Below are 14,500 nucleotides of genomic sequence, written 5' to 3'. Positions count from 1 at the left end.
TCCACCAACTTTGCCCGTATGATTTCTGTTAATTAGCGGTGTAATGCACTTTGTTAGTATTTAGATCATGTATTTTTTGCAAATGAAAGGTCTGGAGTGTGCTTCAAATGATTTTTTTTTAATCTGATTTGACATCACAAAGTAGTACAACATGTCTGAGGCATATGCCAACAATAGCCAGTATTTCAATTAATATTCAAATGGCACTCATAGTTTTCTCAGCAAAGGGAGCAGAGGTGTGGAAATGCAAATGTGTTAAATAATTTGATGTTACAGCGTTATCGAGATCTGCTGTGTTATTTCCTGGACTGACTAAAATTAGAAAAATGTCGAGCACAGAATGAGTATATGACACAGACTAATAGAAGATCAACCCACACACACTGGGAGGTATTTTAAAGATAATAATACATGACTCATTGGCAGTTGCTTAGCTTTCAACCTTTTATCAAGTAGACTGTTCAGAAATTATATAAATAGCAGGCTTGATAAAAATCAAAGGCGAGGGAAAGAAGGAAGCCTCAAAATCAAATGAAGTGATGTGCAAGAGATTATTAAAAAGCAGAATCAGATCAACACCTTTGCAAAATAGCTTCCAAAATTAAATGTCAGGTTTTTCTTTGTGCAAGAGAAAGTAGTGGGCACTGAGCAGATAATTTCAGAGGAGAAACTGGATATCCTAAAGAAATTTGCTTTGCCCTTAACATTTTCAAGGGGGTGGAGGGAGGTGAGAAACCAATATTCTATCCAAGGTGTGGATAGCTGTGGAGAAGATCAGCCGATTATGACAGGTCCCGGGGAATGGAAGAGTGGAGAGGAAACAGGGGGAAAAGATCAAGGAGACCAAAAATGACTGACTTTTTTTTTCATTTATGTGTTCTTGAAACTTTCATAGATCCAGGTCCCATTTAGACATATTCCAGCCAGGAGTGGCAGGATAGTCGCTAACATTTTAGGTCCTGAATCTACAACTGAGCCTGGGTGCCCATCACTCACTGCTGGTTGTATGGTTCTCTAGCTTCATATTTTCACTGTAGAAATAAATGTGTGCGTATCATCTAGGGCAGATTGGAAGAGGCCCTGGAGGTTTTTCGCCTTCCTCTGTAGCATGGGGCACGGGTCACTTGCTGGAGGATTCTCTGCTCCTTGAAGTCTTTAAACCACGATTTGAGGACTTCAATAGCTCAGACATAGGTGAGAGGTTTTTCGCAGGAGTGGGTGGGTGAGATTCTGTGGCCTGTGTTGTGCAGGAGGTCGGACTGGATGATCATAGTGGTCCCTTCTGACCTTGGTATCTCTGAATCTACTCACATGCTCTATCATATTGTAACTTCCCACAGTGGATTATACCAGATAACCAATTTACTGCTACAGAAGTATACTGTAGAGAGATTTTTCTTTTCTGAAGCCATTGCCCTTTTTCGCACTGATACTATACCGGTTTGCCGAGTTCATGCACCCACTAATATACACCTCTCATCACTATTGATGGAAGTTGTGCATGTGTATTAAAGACTAACAGACTTTTTGATTAGGAATTCCACACTGGGGAGACTTTGAGGGCAAAGAAAGAGTACAATTATATCTCAACATAAGCTACATTTTTGACAGAGAACGGTGCTCATAAGCAGCCAGATAAGATGATACTACATCTGTCTATTTTTTCATCCCACTTTAAGGAAAAAAAATGCCTGAATTTCATACTTGAAGCATTTCAACTATTCTTTCTTTAAATGTCTGGTCCTTATTTATCACATCTGTCACAATTTTCCCCTTTAAAAGGACACATGAAATGTGTTCTGTTGACAACCCAGGAATACCAAATTTATCCCCAGAAAAATGGAAGTATGGGAAGGACAGTACCAGCTTCACTCCAATGTCCTGCTCTTCTGCACCAGCCGAGTTCTTAAAGGACCACTGGCCACTGCATTCCACTTTCTATAGTCATTTATACACCTGCTAAGAGAACATAGATGACTACCAGTTCGGACAGGTAGTGTTACCCAGTCACTTGGCAAAGGTGTGAATGACTAAAAAGGGTGCACGACAGTGGAGTATTCAGACACCACACATCAGAGAGCAAATCAGCTCTTTGACCACTGAGCCCTTGGTCTCCTTGCTGACACTGCACTTAGTGCCAACTGTGAAATTATGTTTTGAAATGGGAATATCTGTGCAGTAGAAACCAGACCAAGGTCATCAACACACTTTATTGTGCCAATGTGGCTATGTTATGTTACTTTGCAGGTGCTTCGGATTTCAAGTATCTTTGATAAATGTAATTAATTTCATTTTCATCAACACACAGTTGCCCTCTACGAGATCTTCATAGAATATCTGAAGGGATTGTTTTTATGATATACGGATGATTGTTTAGTCAATATTTTATGCCTCTCATCTTTTAATCTCCACATTTTACAAATAAAACAGACATGTTGTAATATTAGATTTCTTGTGTAAAAGATTTGGCTCACTTTGGAGAACACCTGCGACTCCTCTTGCTAATCTCGGTCAACTGCTGTAACCTCTCTTACTCGTACAGATAAAGCATCAATTTAGTTTTGGATTTAATGCAAACAGGACCATTGTGTTTTGAGAATGTTCCAAAGCTTGCTATTGCAGCAATCTGTGACCTATAAATAATGCAAGACCTTTTCTTTCTCCTAATGACTTCAGTTCAAGCACAAACCCTGAAAGATGGAGGCCAAAATTTATATTGCAGTCGTGGAATTCAATCTATTTCTGGTTCTACAATTGAATTATGAATCAGAGTTTGTTCACTCTTTTGTATCAGCCCCAACCTCCACACTTCTTCCCTTCGAGTGAAAAATACCCCTGCTTTTGAACAATTATCCTTTTTTCATTTTGATATCAAAGGCAAAATAAAGCCTGGCTAATCTGAGAAGCCCTTGTGTTTTGTTTTAGAAGAAAGCAAAGGGTGGGGGAGGAAGATGATCTTTTTATTTGTGACCCCTAACCTTTGAACCACAACCTCTTTGCCACTAAAGCATTCAACACCTCATTTAATCTCTCCTCACTGCATTGGCACAACACTGAAAAAGGAAAAAAATAATCTGGGGACTTCATCAATTTTTCATGAATTTTCATTTAGGCCAGAGCCCCCTCTTACACTGGTCGATAGATCAAGCTGCTGTCATATATTTAACACCTGGGGCTACAGCTGTTATCTCTGGGGACTACCACTGACTCAGGCTAGATCAGAGACAGCCTGAGTCAGTGTGAGGACCCCTTATGCTCTTTCTGTTCCTTACAAGTGGCGCCCTAGTGCTTGAAACTGAAATCCTACCTACAGTAGTTACTGCCAATGTGTCTCCCAATATTCCCATTGGAAAACTCCACACCATAGTTTCAGGCATGTCAATGTTTTGCTTTGTGAAAAAAAGTGCTTTTATTTTCAAAGCATTTAAAAAGTACGGAAGGCATTTCACAAAAGACAGATTACTTCAACCCTACCATTTATACCAGATTATTTAAAATGCTCCCAAGCACATTTTGGGCAGTACACTTATGATGCTTCTAATACCAACTCTATATTGCATACAAATTCTATTTGTGGTATTTAAAACATACAACCTCAAGATAAACACATTTTTCTCTTTTGAATAAAACAACTATTTGCTGTTGGTTTAAGAGCACAGTGCCTACTATTAATGGTTTAACTATTAAAAAAACACACACACACATAATTCCCACACAGATGTCAGATCAATGATGTTGGAATTAGTTTTCTGGTTAGTAGGAAATTCTTACTAAAATACTAACCCAAGCATCAGTCAGCATGATTGAAATGCATCACATCAATGATGAATTACGCTTTCAAATGAAAATCTTTATGAGTAAGACTTTTTTTTTTTTAGTTTTCTTTAGGAAAACTAAGACAGAAACCAAAGGCCCCAATACAGCAATGGATTTAAGCACATGCTTAACTTTAAATGTGTTTTTAAGTTCTTTCCTAAAGAGGGATACTTCCTTGAATCATGGCCCCTTGTAGTTCTAATGATTTCCACTAAACAAAGGAATATGAATAAGTTCAAGGATCATGGTGTTTTTGTGGCAGGTGCCCATACAAAACAGTAGGAAAAGGAGACACGAATGAACCAGTTAGCATGAGCAGTTTACCTAACAGTAATTTGAGACACTAATAAAAACAAATATTTATTTACAAAGTGCCCCTTCTGAAAGGGATTGTTCAGCTTCACATTTTTAAAGCAATTTAATTTACAATTTAATACAGATATTTAAATAATTCACTATTGATTAATTACCAAAATAGAAGAGAGATTCAAGTATTTTTAGATCTGTAAAAAGCAGCAGTTTCCCTTTTGCTACAATTAGGATCCACCTACCCTTGAAAAATGATCCATTTCAATGGTTGTCACAAAAGGACCCCACTAGCTCCTCTTTATCTGGTGTTGAAAAAGGTTTAACTGGTAGTGTAGAGACGACAGTTTTCAAAGCCATTACAGATAGCATGAGTGAGAGCTGGCAGAATGTGGCCTATCATGCTTTCTTTTAACAGTGCTGTAGTGTCCCAGCTACACGAGCAGATAAACTGTTTTTAATTCAGCAACTGGAGCAGTGCGGGGGCACCCACTGATGACAACAGTTATCAGCAACAGGCCATTTCTATAATGGAGATCGACTTTTAGAAAGTCTCCAACAACCTATAAACAGTTATGATGCACAAAGCTTGATGTAAAGCCTTAAAGGGGCTGTTGCCTACAAATCATTTGGAAATTTATTCTATATCCATGAGAATAAAAAAAATAGACATTTGAATGAGAAAATACATGAACTGTCACAGTAAACTGGGAAGAGTTGAGTAGTTTTGCAGTCTCCAGTAAGAGCTGCATCCCAGTCAGGTGCATCAAGTGACAATCTTTTTACACAGGTGTCCAACATAACGATGTTGTTTTGAAGCAATGCTACCTAAACTATAAAAGATGTCTAGGTCACAATGTTAATAAGGATGTATTTTACTGAGTCTATAGTCCAGTGAAATCAATAGATCCTATTCACAAAGTGAGTAAGTGTGGCAGAATCTTGCCCTTAAATCATGAACGAACATGTTTAAAAATTTTCTACCATCCATTATGAAGTCCCTCATACCATCATGTTTCAGTTCAAGCAAAGACAAAGCATCATTTAATTTAAATGGCCCAGGAATGTTCCCTTTAATCCCCAAAGAGTTTAATTGGAGAATTCAGTCAGTTAAACTTCAAAGGTACAAAAACAGTAAGATAATCTGGTGTCAGTTGCACGATGCCTTTACAGAAAGTTTGGCTATGGTTTCAGCTCTCAGATTTCATGTTCTGTGATCCTTCCCTAAAACACCATCTACAATGAAACCTGGTCTTATTATTTTTGCAGTCTTCTGTTATCTGACTTTTAGTTCATGCATGACCTGCCACCAGCTGCAGTGGTTAAAATCGTAACTCAGGAGACCAAACAGTTTGTAACTAGAGACTCTCAGCAGTCATTATAGTAGAGATCAGTAAGATTTGATGCAATAAAAGCATACTTTTATTTTGAAGCAACCAATCATTTTGATGACTCAAGGTGCAACTGCACCAGTTTTTCTACTCTATATCCAGACAGTAGATGTTTTAATCTTAACATCATGTACCAGGCAAATCTGCAAGTTAAGAAGCCAAAAATTTCAATCATGTTTATACCTGTAAGAAAGACAACATAACCTCTCTCAGAGATCTTAACAATCATGCATGTGAATAAAGTGCTCAGAAGAGTAATAATCTAATAGTGTTGGCTGGACACACACACACAATTTAGGTTTCTTCAAACAGCTTTGCAACCTTTCTCATGCTATCCTTCTCTGCAGCCCAAAAATGCCTATAATCCTAAACTGTGCAAAACTGTGTGATGCTTTTGTGATGGGGACAAGTCTTCACTGAGGACTTGAATGAAAACTATAAACTACCTTTCACGTATGATTTGAAAAAGCTTTGAAAGAAGGTTCTATGAAATGAAAGGTAATGCATTGGCCTACCCTGCACTACTGTTGAGCTCCCATACCATCTGATCATTAGTTCAAGGGAATGTCCTTTCTGTAATGTATGAAGATAATGAAAAACTGTCAAGATTAACTAACATATAGCATTGTATACGCAAAAGTCAGTTGAAGCAGGAGAAATTCTTTTAAGGAAACTGAACCAGCAGTTCTTCCAATACCCTTCAATTACTTCTGGTGGTTTCAGATATGAACGCCTTCCCTTATTCAAAGACTATAACTGACATCAGCCATGGAGAAGGTAGCTCTTACCCTCATACAAGGGTGGCTGTATGACAATGGAGGGAGTTGGAAATTGGAAGATTAAAAATGTTAGCCACCTAGAAAAAAAGAAGCAGGCAAAACACTTGGGTCGCAGGTCAGCAAGGCATTTAAGTACATGCTTAAGTCCATCCCTCTTCACCCTAAGTGCTTAAGTATGTGCTTACCACAGAAGTCAATGGGGCTTAAGTTAAACACATGTTTAACGACTTTGCTGAATCAGGGCCTTGCAGCCTCCCTGTAGTGAAAAAGAAGTCTAAGAAAAGAATTGTGTTTTTTGCTTTTTAACTATTTTTTAAAAATGCATAGCCAGCATTAGCTGATTTAATTTTGCATGCTGAAATTTACTTTTCTTTCCCTGTTTCCTTTTAACCCAGATAATTAATTAGGGGCAGTTAACACATAGCAACTTAACATTTTGTGAAAGACAAGCTTCTTTAACATGCAAATAAAATGACCTTGTTTCAGCTTGTTTACTTGGAAGCAGAGCATTCATGCATGAACTCTCAGTAATTTCAAATTCTCTAAAAGATCTGTGATGACTTCACTGTTACATAAAGCCGATCAATAGGAATAAGACTGTTCTAGATGTATTGAGAAATGGTTAACAATTATCACATGCCAGTCACATAATGAATGAGACCTGCACTGAGTTTTTGGCAGAAGGGATCTCTGAAAGGATTGAGGCTTTCAACAGTACAGTACATGAGTTACCAGACTGGAAACTGACTACTTCTGGAGAAGTAACAGATGACCTAATAAGGAGAAAGAGACAGTGCACCCTTATATTAAATGATATTTTTCATGTTATGGTTCAGTATAACCAACTTTACCCATAATTTCAAAATTAGACTACTCATTAAAGGGAGAATAGGCTTCCTCCATGCTACTGTCAATTATGATTATACACAGACAAGAATAGTACCTCGATGTAAATCATATATTTTGCATGGTCATTGCGACTGAATAGATGTGTGTGGAAACAGCTTGGCTAAGAGTAATAGTGAAAGGTAAAATGACATGCTTATCCACATTTATCATCTGCTAACTTGGTACTGCATGAGAGGGATATATGTTAACATCAAAACAACCACAAAGTTTTACATGAATTTTAGAAGGTGGTGATCATATTTTGGACTACTTACATGCTACTTCCAGAGATGCATTGCGACTCACAGCTTCACCAAGATAGTTCCTCGCAACACAAACATAACTTCCTTCATCAGGTTTGCTCCTGCGTCCATGTACAATGCGTAAGAAAAATAAAGATCCGCTGGGCAGCAGCATACGGTGGGAACGGGGGTCATCTTTGTCAGTCTCCACTCGCTCTCCATCCTTGTACCATTCAATAGTGGGAGTTGGCCTTCCCTCAGCCTTACAGTTCAGAGTTGTTGGTTCTCCCTTAGAGACTATCACATCTGAAGGATGCTCAACAATCCGCGGTGGAAAGTCCTCCTGGCGAAGACGGGATCCTGGAGACAAAGGACAGGGAGAAAAAAGGTTTATTTTTTTTTAATTTTTCATCTTAATAGGTGGGTTCTCACTGCTAGGCTCTCTTAATGCAGCAGAGGGGTTTCCAAGCATTTGAGCATGTGTGATGGCAGCCATCTTGGCTGACACACTAAACATTGAACTAGGGACCTCCAGAGCTAAAACTCATGAGCTGCTTCAGCTGAAGCCAAGGCTTTGTAGAGATTTTAGACAAGGCTTTGAGATTGTAACACAATCATATATTCTGCAAATGGGTCACAGAGGGGGACCTGTAACACACACTTGCCCGTGCGTCCAGTAATCTTTCTGAACAACACATACCTCTGGATACCAATGCCCTCCCAGACTGCACTCACAGCTGTTGCTCTCTTGCTCTTTCACCTGCCTGAATCAAGAGATGTGCACATCCAAAATCACTGCATTTTGTGCCTGGGCCTCAAGACCTATTGGTTAATATGTCTCTACAGATGTGTGACTATGTTTTGTACCCCTATCACACAAACAACTAGAGTGTGGAAAGAACAAAGGCTGAAATATGACAGCTGTCCCTTCCTTTGCTCATTTTTATTGCCATAGTTGGGAGGATTTGAGGTTTCAAAAAGTACTGACTCATACATGCTCCTTATTTACATTACAAAAAAAAAACAAACCCTCAGCTATGAGCTTTAGAAATTCCCAATTAATCTATAAGAATAAAAAAGAAACAGCTTAAAAAGACATTTCTGACACTGTTCTCTATGACGGGAGATTCCACATCCCTTTCCATTGTTTTTTTTTCTACTACCTTCTTAATTTACAACTCTTCTGTTTTTTTTTCCTTCTTGACCTCCTCCCTGCTCGCAAGCTCTTTCCCAGGATAGTTTGTGAATTTACCATAGGAATGCTGTATGACAGTGATATACCTTTAGACACTTCAGTGGCTCATTCTACCCTTTTTATTTCCCCCTGAAATCTCTACCAAGGGGTTGCTGCGGTGCAAAAATAAAAGCCATCCCTGAAATCTATACGCTACAAAAACACTTCCATCTGTCAGTTGTGCATTGTATTTGTATAACTCCTTTTTAGTTCATACATCAGTTGGCTGAGACTCTCATCACACCTATTAGTAAGTGAGATGTGTACCAGGTTACAGACGAGAATACTCAACAAAATAATTGGCAGAGACGTTTCTAGAACCCAGGACTTCTAGTATCCTGCTCTAACTATTAGGTACATACTTCCTTCCTACAGTTTCAGTTAGAATCTACAGTAAATTGGCAAACAAGTCCTCTTCTGAAAAAGAGCCCTAATTTTTCTCCAAATCCCCTCTCATAAAAAGGAAACCAATCTTCCTAATTACCAGCACAAATTACCTTTAGCTAGTACAAAATGCTAAAAATGCTTGCAATGGAGCTGTCAATCTAATGTCATTGCACAGAACTTCTTAGACTCAAGTAATGTCACCTTCAGCAGATCCATGAAACTTACATGCTTCAACTTTCAGACTGAGGATTCTACAGTGCATTAGTAGTTAGGAAAAAGATTTAACATCACTATGTTTCAGAGAGTATACATTTGAAAATATCTTCTATGCCTCATTTGCCCCCAAGGTTCTGAGAAATAAGGTTACATTTCACATATCACAAAGTTTGTCCACCTTTGGAATTCTGTTTTACTGTCATCTGGATCATTAAACTGAGGCTTGCCCTAGAAATAATGACAGATTTCAGAGTAGCAGCCGTGTTAGTCTGTATCCGCAAAAAGAAAAGGAGGACTTTTGGCACGTTAGAGACTAACCAATTTATTTGAGCATAAGCTTTCGTGAGCTACAGCTCACTTCATCAGATGCATAGCAATAATGTGTTATACCAATGCTGCAAATCTGAGCTCTTTTAGTAGCTACAGCACCTTTTTTAACCAATACAGTAAAATTATCTGGTTATCTGTTCATCATTGCAAAGCCCAAAAAGAGATTGTGAATGATATGGCCAGAGTATGTTAAGAAAAGATATGTTCCTTATTTCATTTAAAATTTAGCTGGAGAATTTGTAATGAGAAAGCATCATTATTCTCTGCCAAGACAGGAATGCAAAGCATTAGCAATATTCACTAAAATAAAAAGCATGAATTTCATATATATCAGTATGCCAGACTGACAAATAGAAGAAGAACATTGGCAAAAGGCCGGTATAATACACACCATACAACTTTTTAACATATTTCTTAAATATCCCTGAACAATTCTTGTTTTTCCAGTACTAATTCTGTGTTCGCTGGGGACTTCCAATATTGCCATTACAACTAGTCAATATTTTGGGTATTTCTGAATTTTTGATGAATTTTTTTTCAACCAACTCAGGTGAAAATATTTTAAAAGCTCAAATTGTTGACAATATTTTTAATGAAAATTAAAAAAAAATTGACCAGCTCTACGTACCAAAATACACGGTGGTTTTGATACACAAATGCTTGCAAAGGATTACAAAATTGGGGGAAAAGTGGAGCAAAGGATTAAAGGCCTGATTCGACCCCTCTTGGAGTCTTCCTTTGGTTTCAGCGGGGTTTGCATTTGTTCCCACCTTTCACCTCATGAGGCTGACTTCAAATCCTTCCTTAGGGTCATAATAAGACATATGCACGATACTTCAGTACTCTTCTACACTGATGCAAAATTAACATACTGTTTATCTCATTCTGGCCTGATAAAGTAGCCTCTGGTGAAGAAAGATCCAGGAATTCGGCAACACAAGTATTGTCAGTCACGGCTGTGGGGTGCATAGGCAGACTGGTGTGGGGAAGCTTGTACAGTTCTTCCTGGACCATAATGTTACCTGGATCTGTCCAGTGCTGAGAGTCATTTCACTTTCAGGAAAAAGAGCACCATACTCATTGTCACTCATTTATTATTTTAAAGTGGCATAAATTGTGATCTGAACAGGAGCAGCTATTCTGAATATTACTGATTTTATAAAAAAATGACTATTGTCTGCTTTCTCTGGCAAATATTAAAATGATGAATGTTAAAAGGTCTGTCAATGGCCTTCACTAGTACTTTAATGCATACAGAGTCACTTGGGGTACTTTTTTGAGGGGGGAACAGAAGAGAGAGAGATGATGGATTTTATTTCTGCCCCATATCTATGTAAGAGCACAAGTTGTTTCACTGAGGAAGGCAGTTTACTTTGTGAACTGCACTACCCATGCAGCACCATTTTCATTAGTTTTTTCCTCAAAGGATTTCCACCACATGGACTTTGCATGCATGCGTGCAAAGCTGAATTACCCCTGGATTTAACAGTCCCTAAATACGCATTGCCATGAGGGACTGCAACGATTCCAATTTAGCTGTTACACTCTACTGAGTCAAAACACACCTTTGCAGAAAGCCACGACAATATGAATGTATACAATGGACCATGATGGCTACTCCAAAGAAGCCTGTAAGTTTTAGCTGGGAAAAAGTGGGCAGGTAAAAAGCCCCTAAATATATATTTAAACAGTATATTGTAATGGCTCTACTGTGCCTACAGTAATCTGATCTGTTGTGCATTAGCATATTATCATTTATTAGGGGGCTTCAGAATTACAGTTTCATATATACCCAGAAGGGTAACCAACATGGCAGATAACTTTTCAGCGTCACCTCTTCATTTCCTAGCTTTAAAGGGGCTAGTACTATTTTAAAAAGACTCCTAAGGCTGTCACAGTATCTTCCATTATTATTATTTTCATTGCAGTGGCAGACAAAATACGTTGGGGACTACTGAAATCTAGAGGAAGTCATGGCCCTCATCCTGAACAGCATACAATCTAAAAAGATCATTACTGATATACAATATTTTGCTCCTGAAAAATCGTATTAGGAATGACAAAAATTATAAAGAGAAATCATGTCACACTCCACTGAAGTGAAGCCACAGGATCAGTCTGGCGGGTAGGAAAATTTCCCAGAAGACTCGAGGAACTTAGAATCAGTCAAGACCCTTGCAAGAAGTGACAAATTAAGGATAAATTCTCATTGATTTGCAGATCTGACTCCTCACTGACAGGAGGGCCAGGACCCAGCAGAGCTTTGCTCTAGGGAGCAGGCTGATACAAAAGAGAGGGGCCCAGAGACATAAGAACTCGGGATTCCGTTTGGGATGGGTACAGACACCAGCTGCTTCTTGTGTTTGAGTATGTAGGCATGTGACCATGGTATATATTATGATCTTAGAAACCTGTAATACACAGCATAGGATCATACTATTAAGTGAACAGGACAAACCAAGCACTCAGGAGCTGTACCCATCAGAGAATCACAACACGAAATTGCAGAAAAAGCACTTCCAAATCCATTAACTGAAAGGAGAAAAACAACATGAGCGCTGCCCTTGGCCCTAGGCTAATCCTTTGCTACCTTAGGCTAATGCTTTGTTGTTACCCCTGGGGTGGGATGTGTAACAAGTTGTTTACTGAACATAATTCAGAAGTTATTAACATCACATAAAAACTCTGAAGAAAGTACACAACAACAATGTTGAATTAAGGAACAATGATGCCTTGGACCATAAGCATCATGACATAATAATAGATACCTGATGCAACACTTTACTAAATGAACATAACTACCACCATGCAGAGTTTTTGTTTAACGTTGCATCAGGATCAACCTATACATCAAAAAACTGTGAAAGTATGAAAACAAGAAGTTGAGAGAAAAGACTCCACTGTTTCTTGCCACCTTCACATCACCTACAACACTGTTGATAACATAGTCTAAAATTCCACTAGGCAGTTGCTTGCAGCTCCAACATGTAACAAACAACAACACATGCCCCAAATTCATCTAACTCACAGTCTCACACAAAACCTTCATAATGACCTTATTCGTCCTCATATCTAGAGATCAGCACATCACACCATCCATTTGGAAAGTTATTCTGCCTTAATGTTGTTGAGGGCACCATCATTTTTGCACAAGGGCACATAGAAGCCAATAGAGCTACAACAATTTATATTAGAGTACCATGGGGCAGTGTTGCCTTTCAAATAACTTCTATACTGTGTTGGGGCAGGCACTGGGGGCAATAAGTGCAGGAGAGCTACCAGTGACATCAAAAGTAAGCTACCAGGGACAATTCAGGTTCTTTCACAAAATACGTATTTGGGGCAGATCCTAAATTGCGATAGCTTAATTGAAATCAATGGAGGTTTTGCAATTTACACCAGTGAGGATCTGTCCCTCACTTTTCACTATTGATTTAAATGAGTTTTCAAGGCTGTCACTCCTCCCTGAACAACTATCACTACTGTCAACTAGCATTCTTCTAACAAAGGAATCACTGTTGAAAATAAGGTGGCCTGCAAGGGGCCACTAATAAAATAGTATTAATTCACTTCACTTATACCACATAGTAACATGCCACTTTAAATTAATAAATTAAGAAGATCTGTACTTTGTTGTCCCCAGTTGAATGTCCCCAGTTGAAATAAGTGCAAAATATTAAGTTTGCTAAGCTTTTTTAAAGCACACACTTTCAATTTAAGAGACAGCATTGAGTTAAAGGAAACAGATAATAGGAGAAACTCCTAACATAAGGAAAGAATATTTACCATCTTTCTAATATCTAACTGGCTATGGACCACATTTATGAGGGATTTACTTTACATTTCAGATTTTTAAAAATGCCACTCAGAGCAAGGCAACCGGTGCACTGAGGTAAACTCATAATCTAGCTTTAAACTTACGAACTCAAAAAGTAACCACTTGGTAATGACATTTAAACACTGGTAACAAACAAAGATAGGTTTGAGATACAATGCAAAAATATGTAAAGTCATGTTAATGGAGACTATAGGGACAGAAATCAAAACTGAAGAAGAGAACTGGAGAAAGTGGGCAATTTTACATATCTTGGAAGTACCATCAGCCAAGTCGGTACTAGTTCCAAGGAAATAAAATGATGAATCAGGAAGGAAAATGCTGCATTTGGAAGACTCAAAAACATCTCCCTCAAGACAAAACTGAATGCGTACAAAGCAATTGTTATTGCCATCTCAACATATAGCAGAGAGACATGGCAATTTACCAAGAAATATATGCAAAAGCTGGATGCATTTCATCACAAATGTCTGAGACAAATATTGGGAATAACATATAGACTCATAGACTATCAGAGTTGGAAGGGATCTCAGGAGATCATCTAGTCCAACCCCCTGCTCAAAGCAGGCACAATCCCCAATTTTTTTTGCCCCAGATCCCTAAATGGCCCCCTAAAGGATTGAACTCACAACCTGGGTTTAGCAGGCCAATGCTCAACCCACTAACCTATCCCTCCCGCCCTTCCTAGAGATAGGAAGAAAAATGAAGAAGTCAGAAAAATTACTGGACAAGGTACACTTCCACAAATAATCTACAAAAGAAGACATCAGTGGCTGGGACACGTGCTGAGAATGGAAAAAAATGCTTACCAAATACTGCCCTTGAATGGAAGCCAGAAAATGCAAGAAGAAAGAGAGGAAGACTGTGAATAACATGGAAATGAACGGTTCTGAACGACATCAAGTACCTCAACATGAAATGGGAAGATTTAGAGAAAAGGGCAGTTGACAGGCAAGGATGGCAAATGTGGGTAGCCCAATGTGCAGCAAAGCATGGGATGGACTAAGGTCTAAGGTCTGACCTAGACCTAGAATGCAGAGCTCCACCCAGCACACCCCTTCTTGGGATGGAGCAGA

The 14,500-nt window shown here is 38.6% G+C and overlaps 1 protein-coding gene across 19 annotated transcripts in view; it reads right to left on the bottom strand.

The window, feature by feature from the left end:
* Positions 1-14,500, bottom strand: part of ROBO2 (roundabout guidance receptor 2) — a 644,167-nt gene that overhangs the window by 576,687 nt on the left and 52,980 nt on the right. For all 19 annotated transcript variants that reach the window (XM_084645672.1, XM_084645685.1, XM_084645684.1 and 16 more), the window contains exon 2: positions 7,456-7,782. In XM_084645672.1, the coding sequence (XP_084501798.1) occupies positions 7,456-7,782 (327 nt within the window). The remainder of the gene's footprint in view (positions 1-7,455; positions 7,783-14,500) is intronic.

The sequence above is a fragment of the Lepidochelys olivacea genome, assembly GCF_965140295.1.
Source record: "Lepidochelys olivacea isolate rLepOli2 genome assembly, chromosome: 1".
In the NCBI taxonomy this organism is placed as follows: domain Eukaryota; kingdom Metazoa; phylum Chordata; order Testudines; family Cheloniidae; genus Lepidochelys; species Lepidochelys olivacea.
The sequence above is the reverse complement of the archived record's forward strand: the minus strand, read 5'-3'. Positions and strand labels throughout refer to the sequence as shown.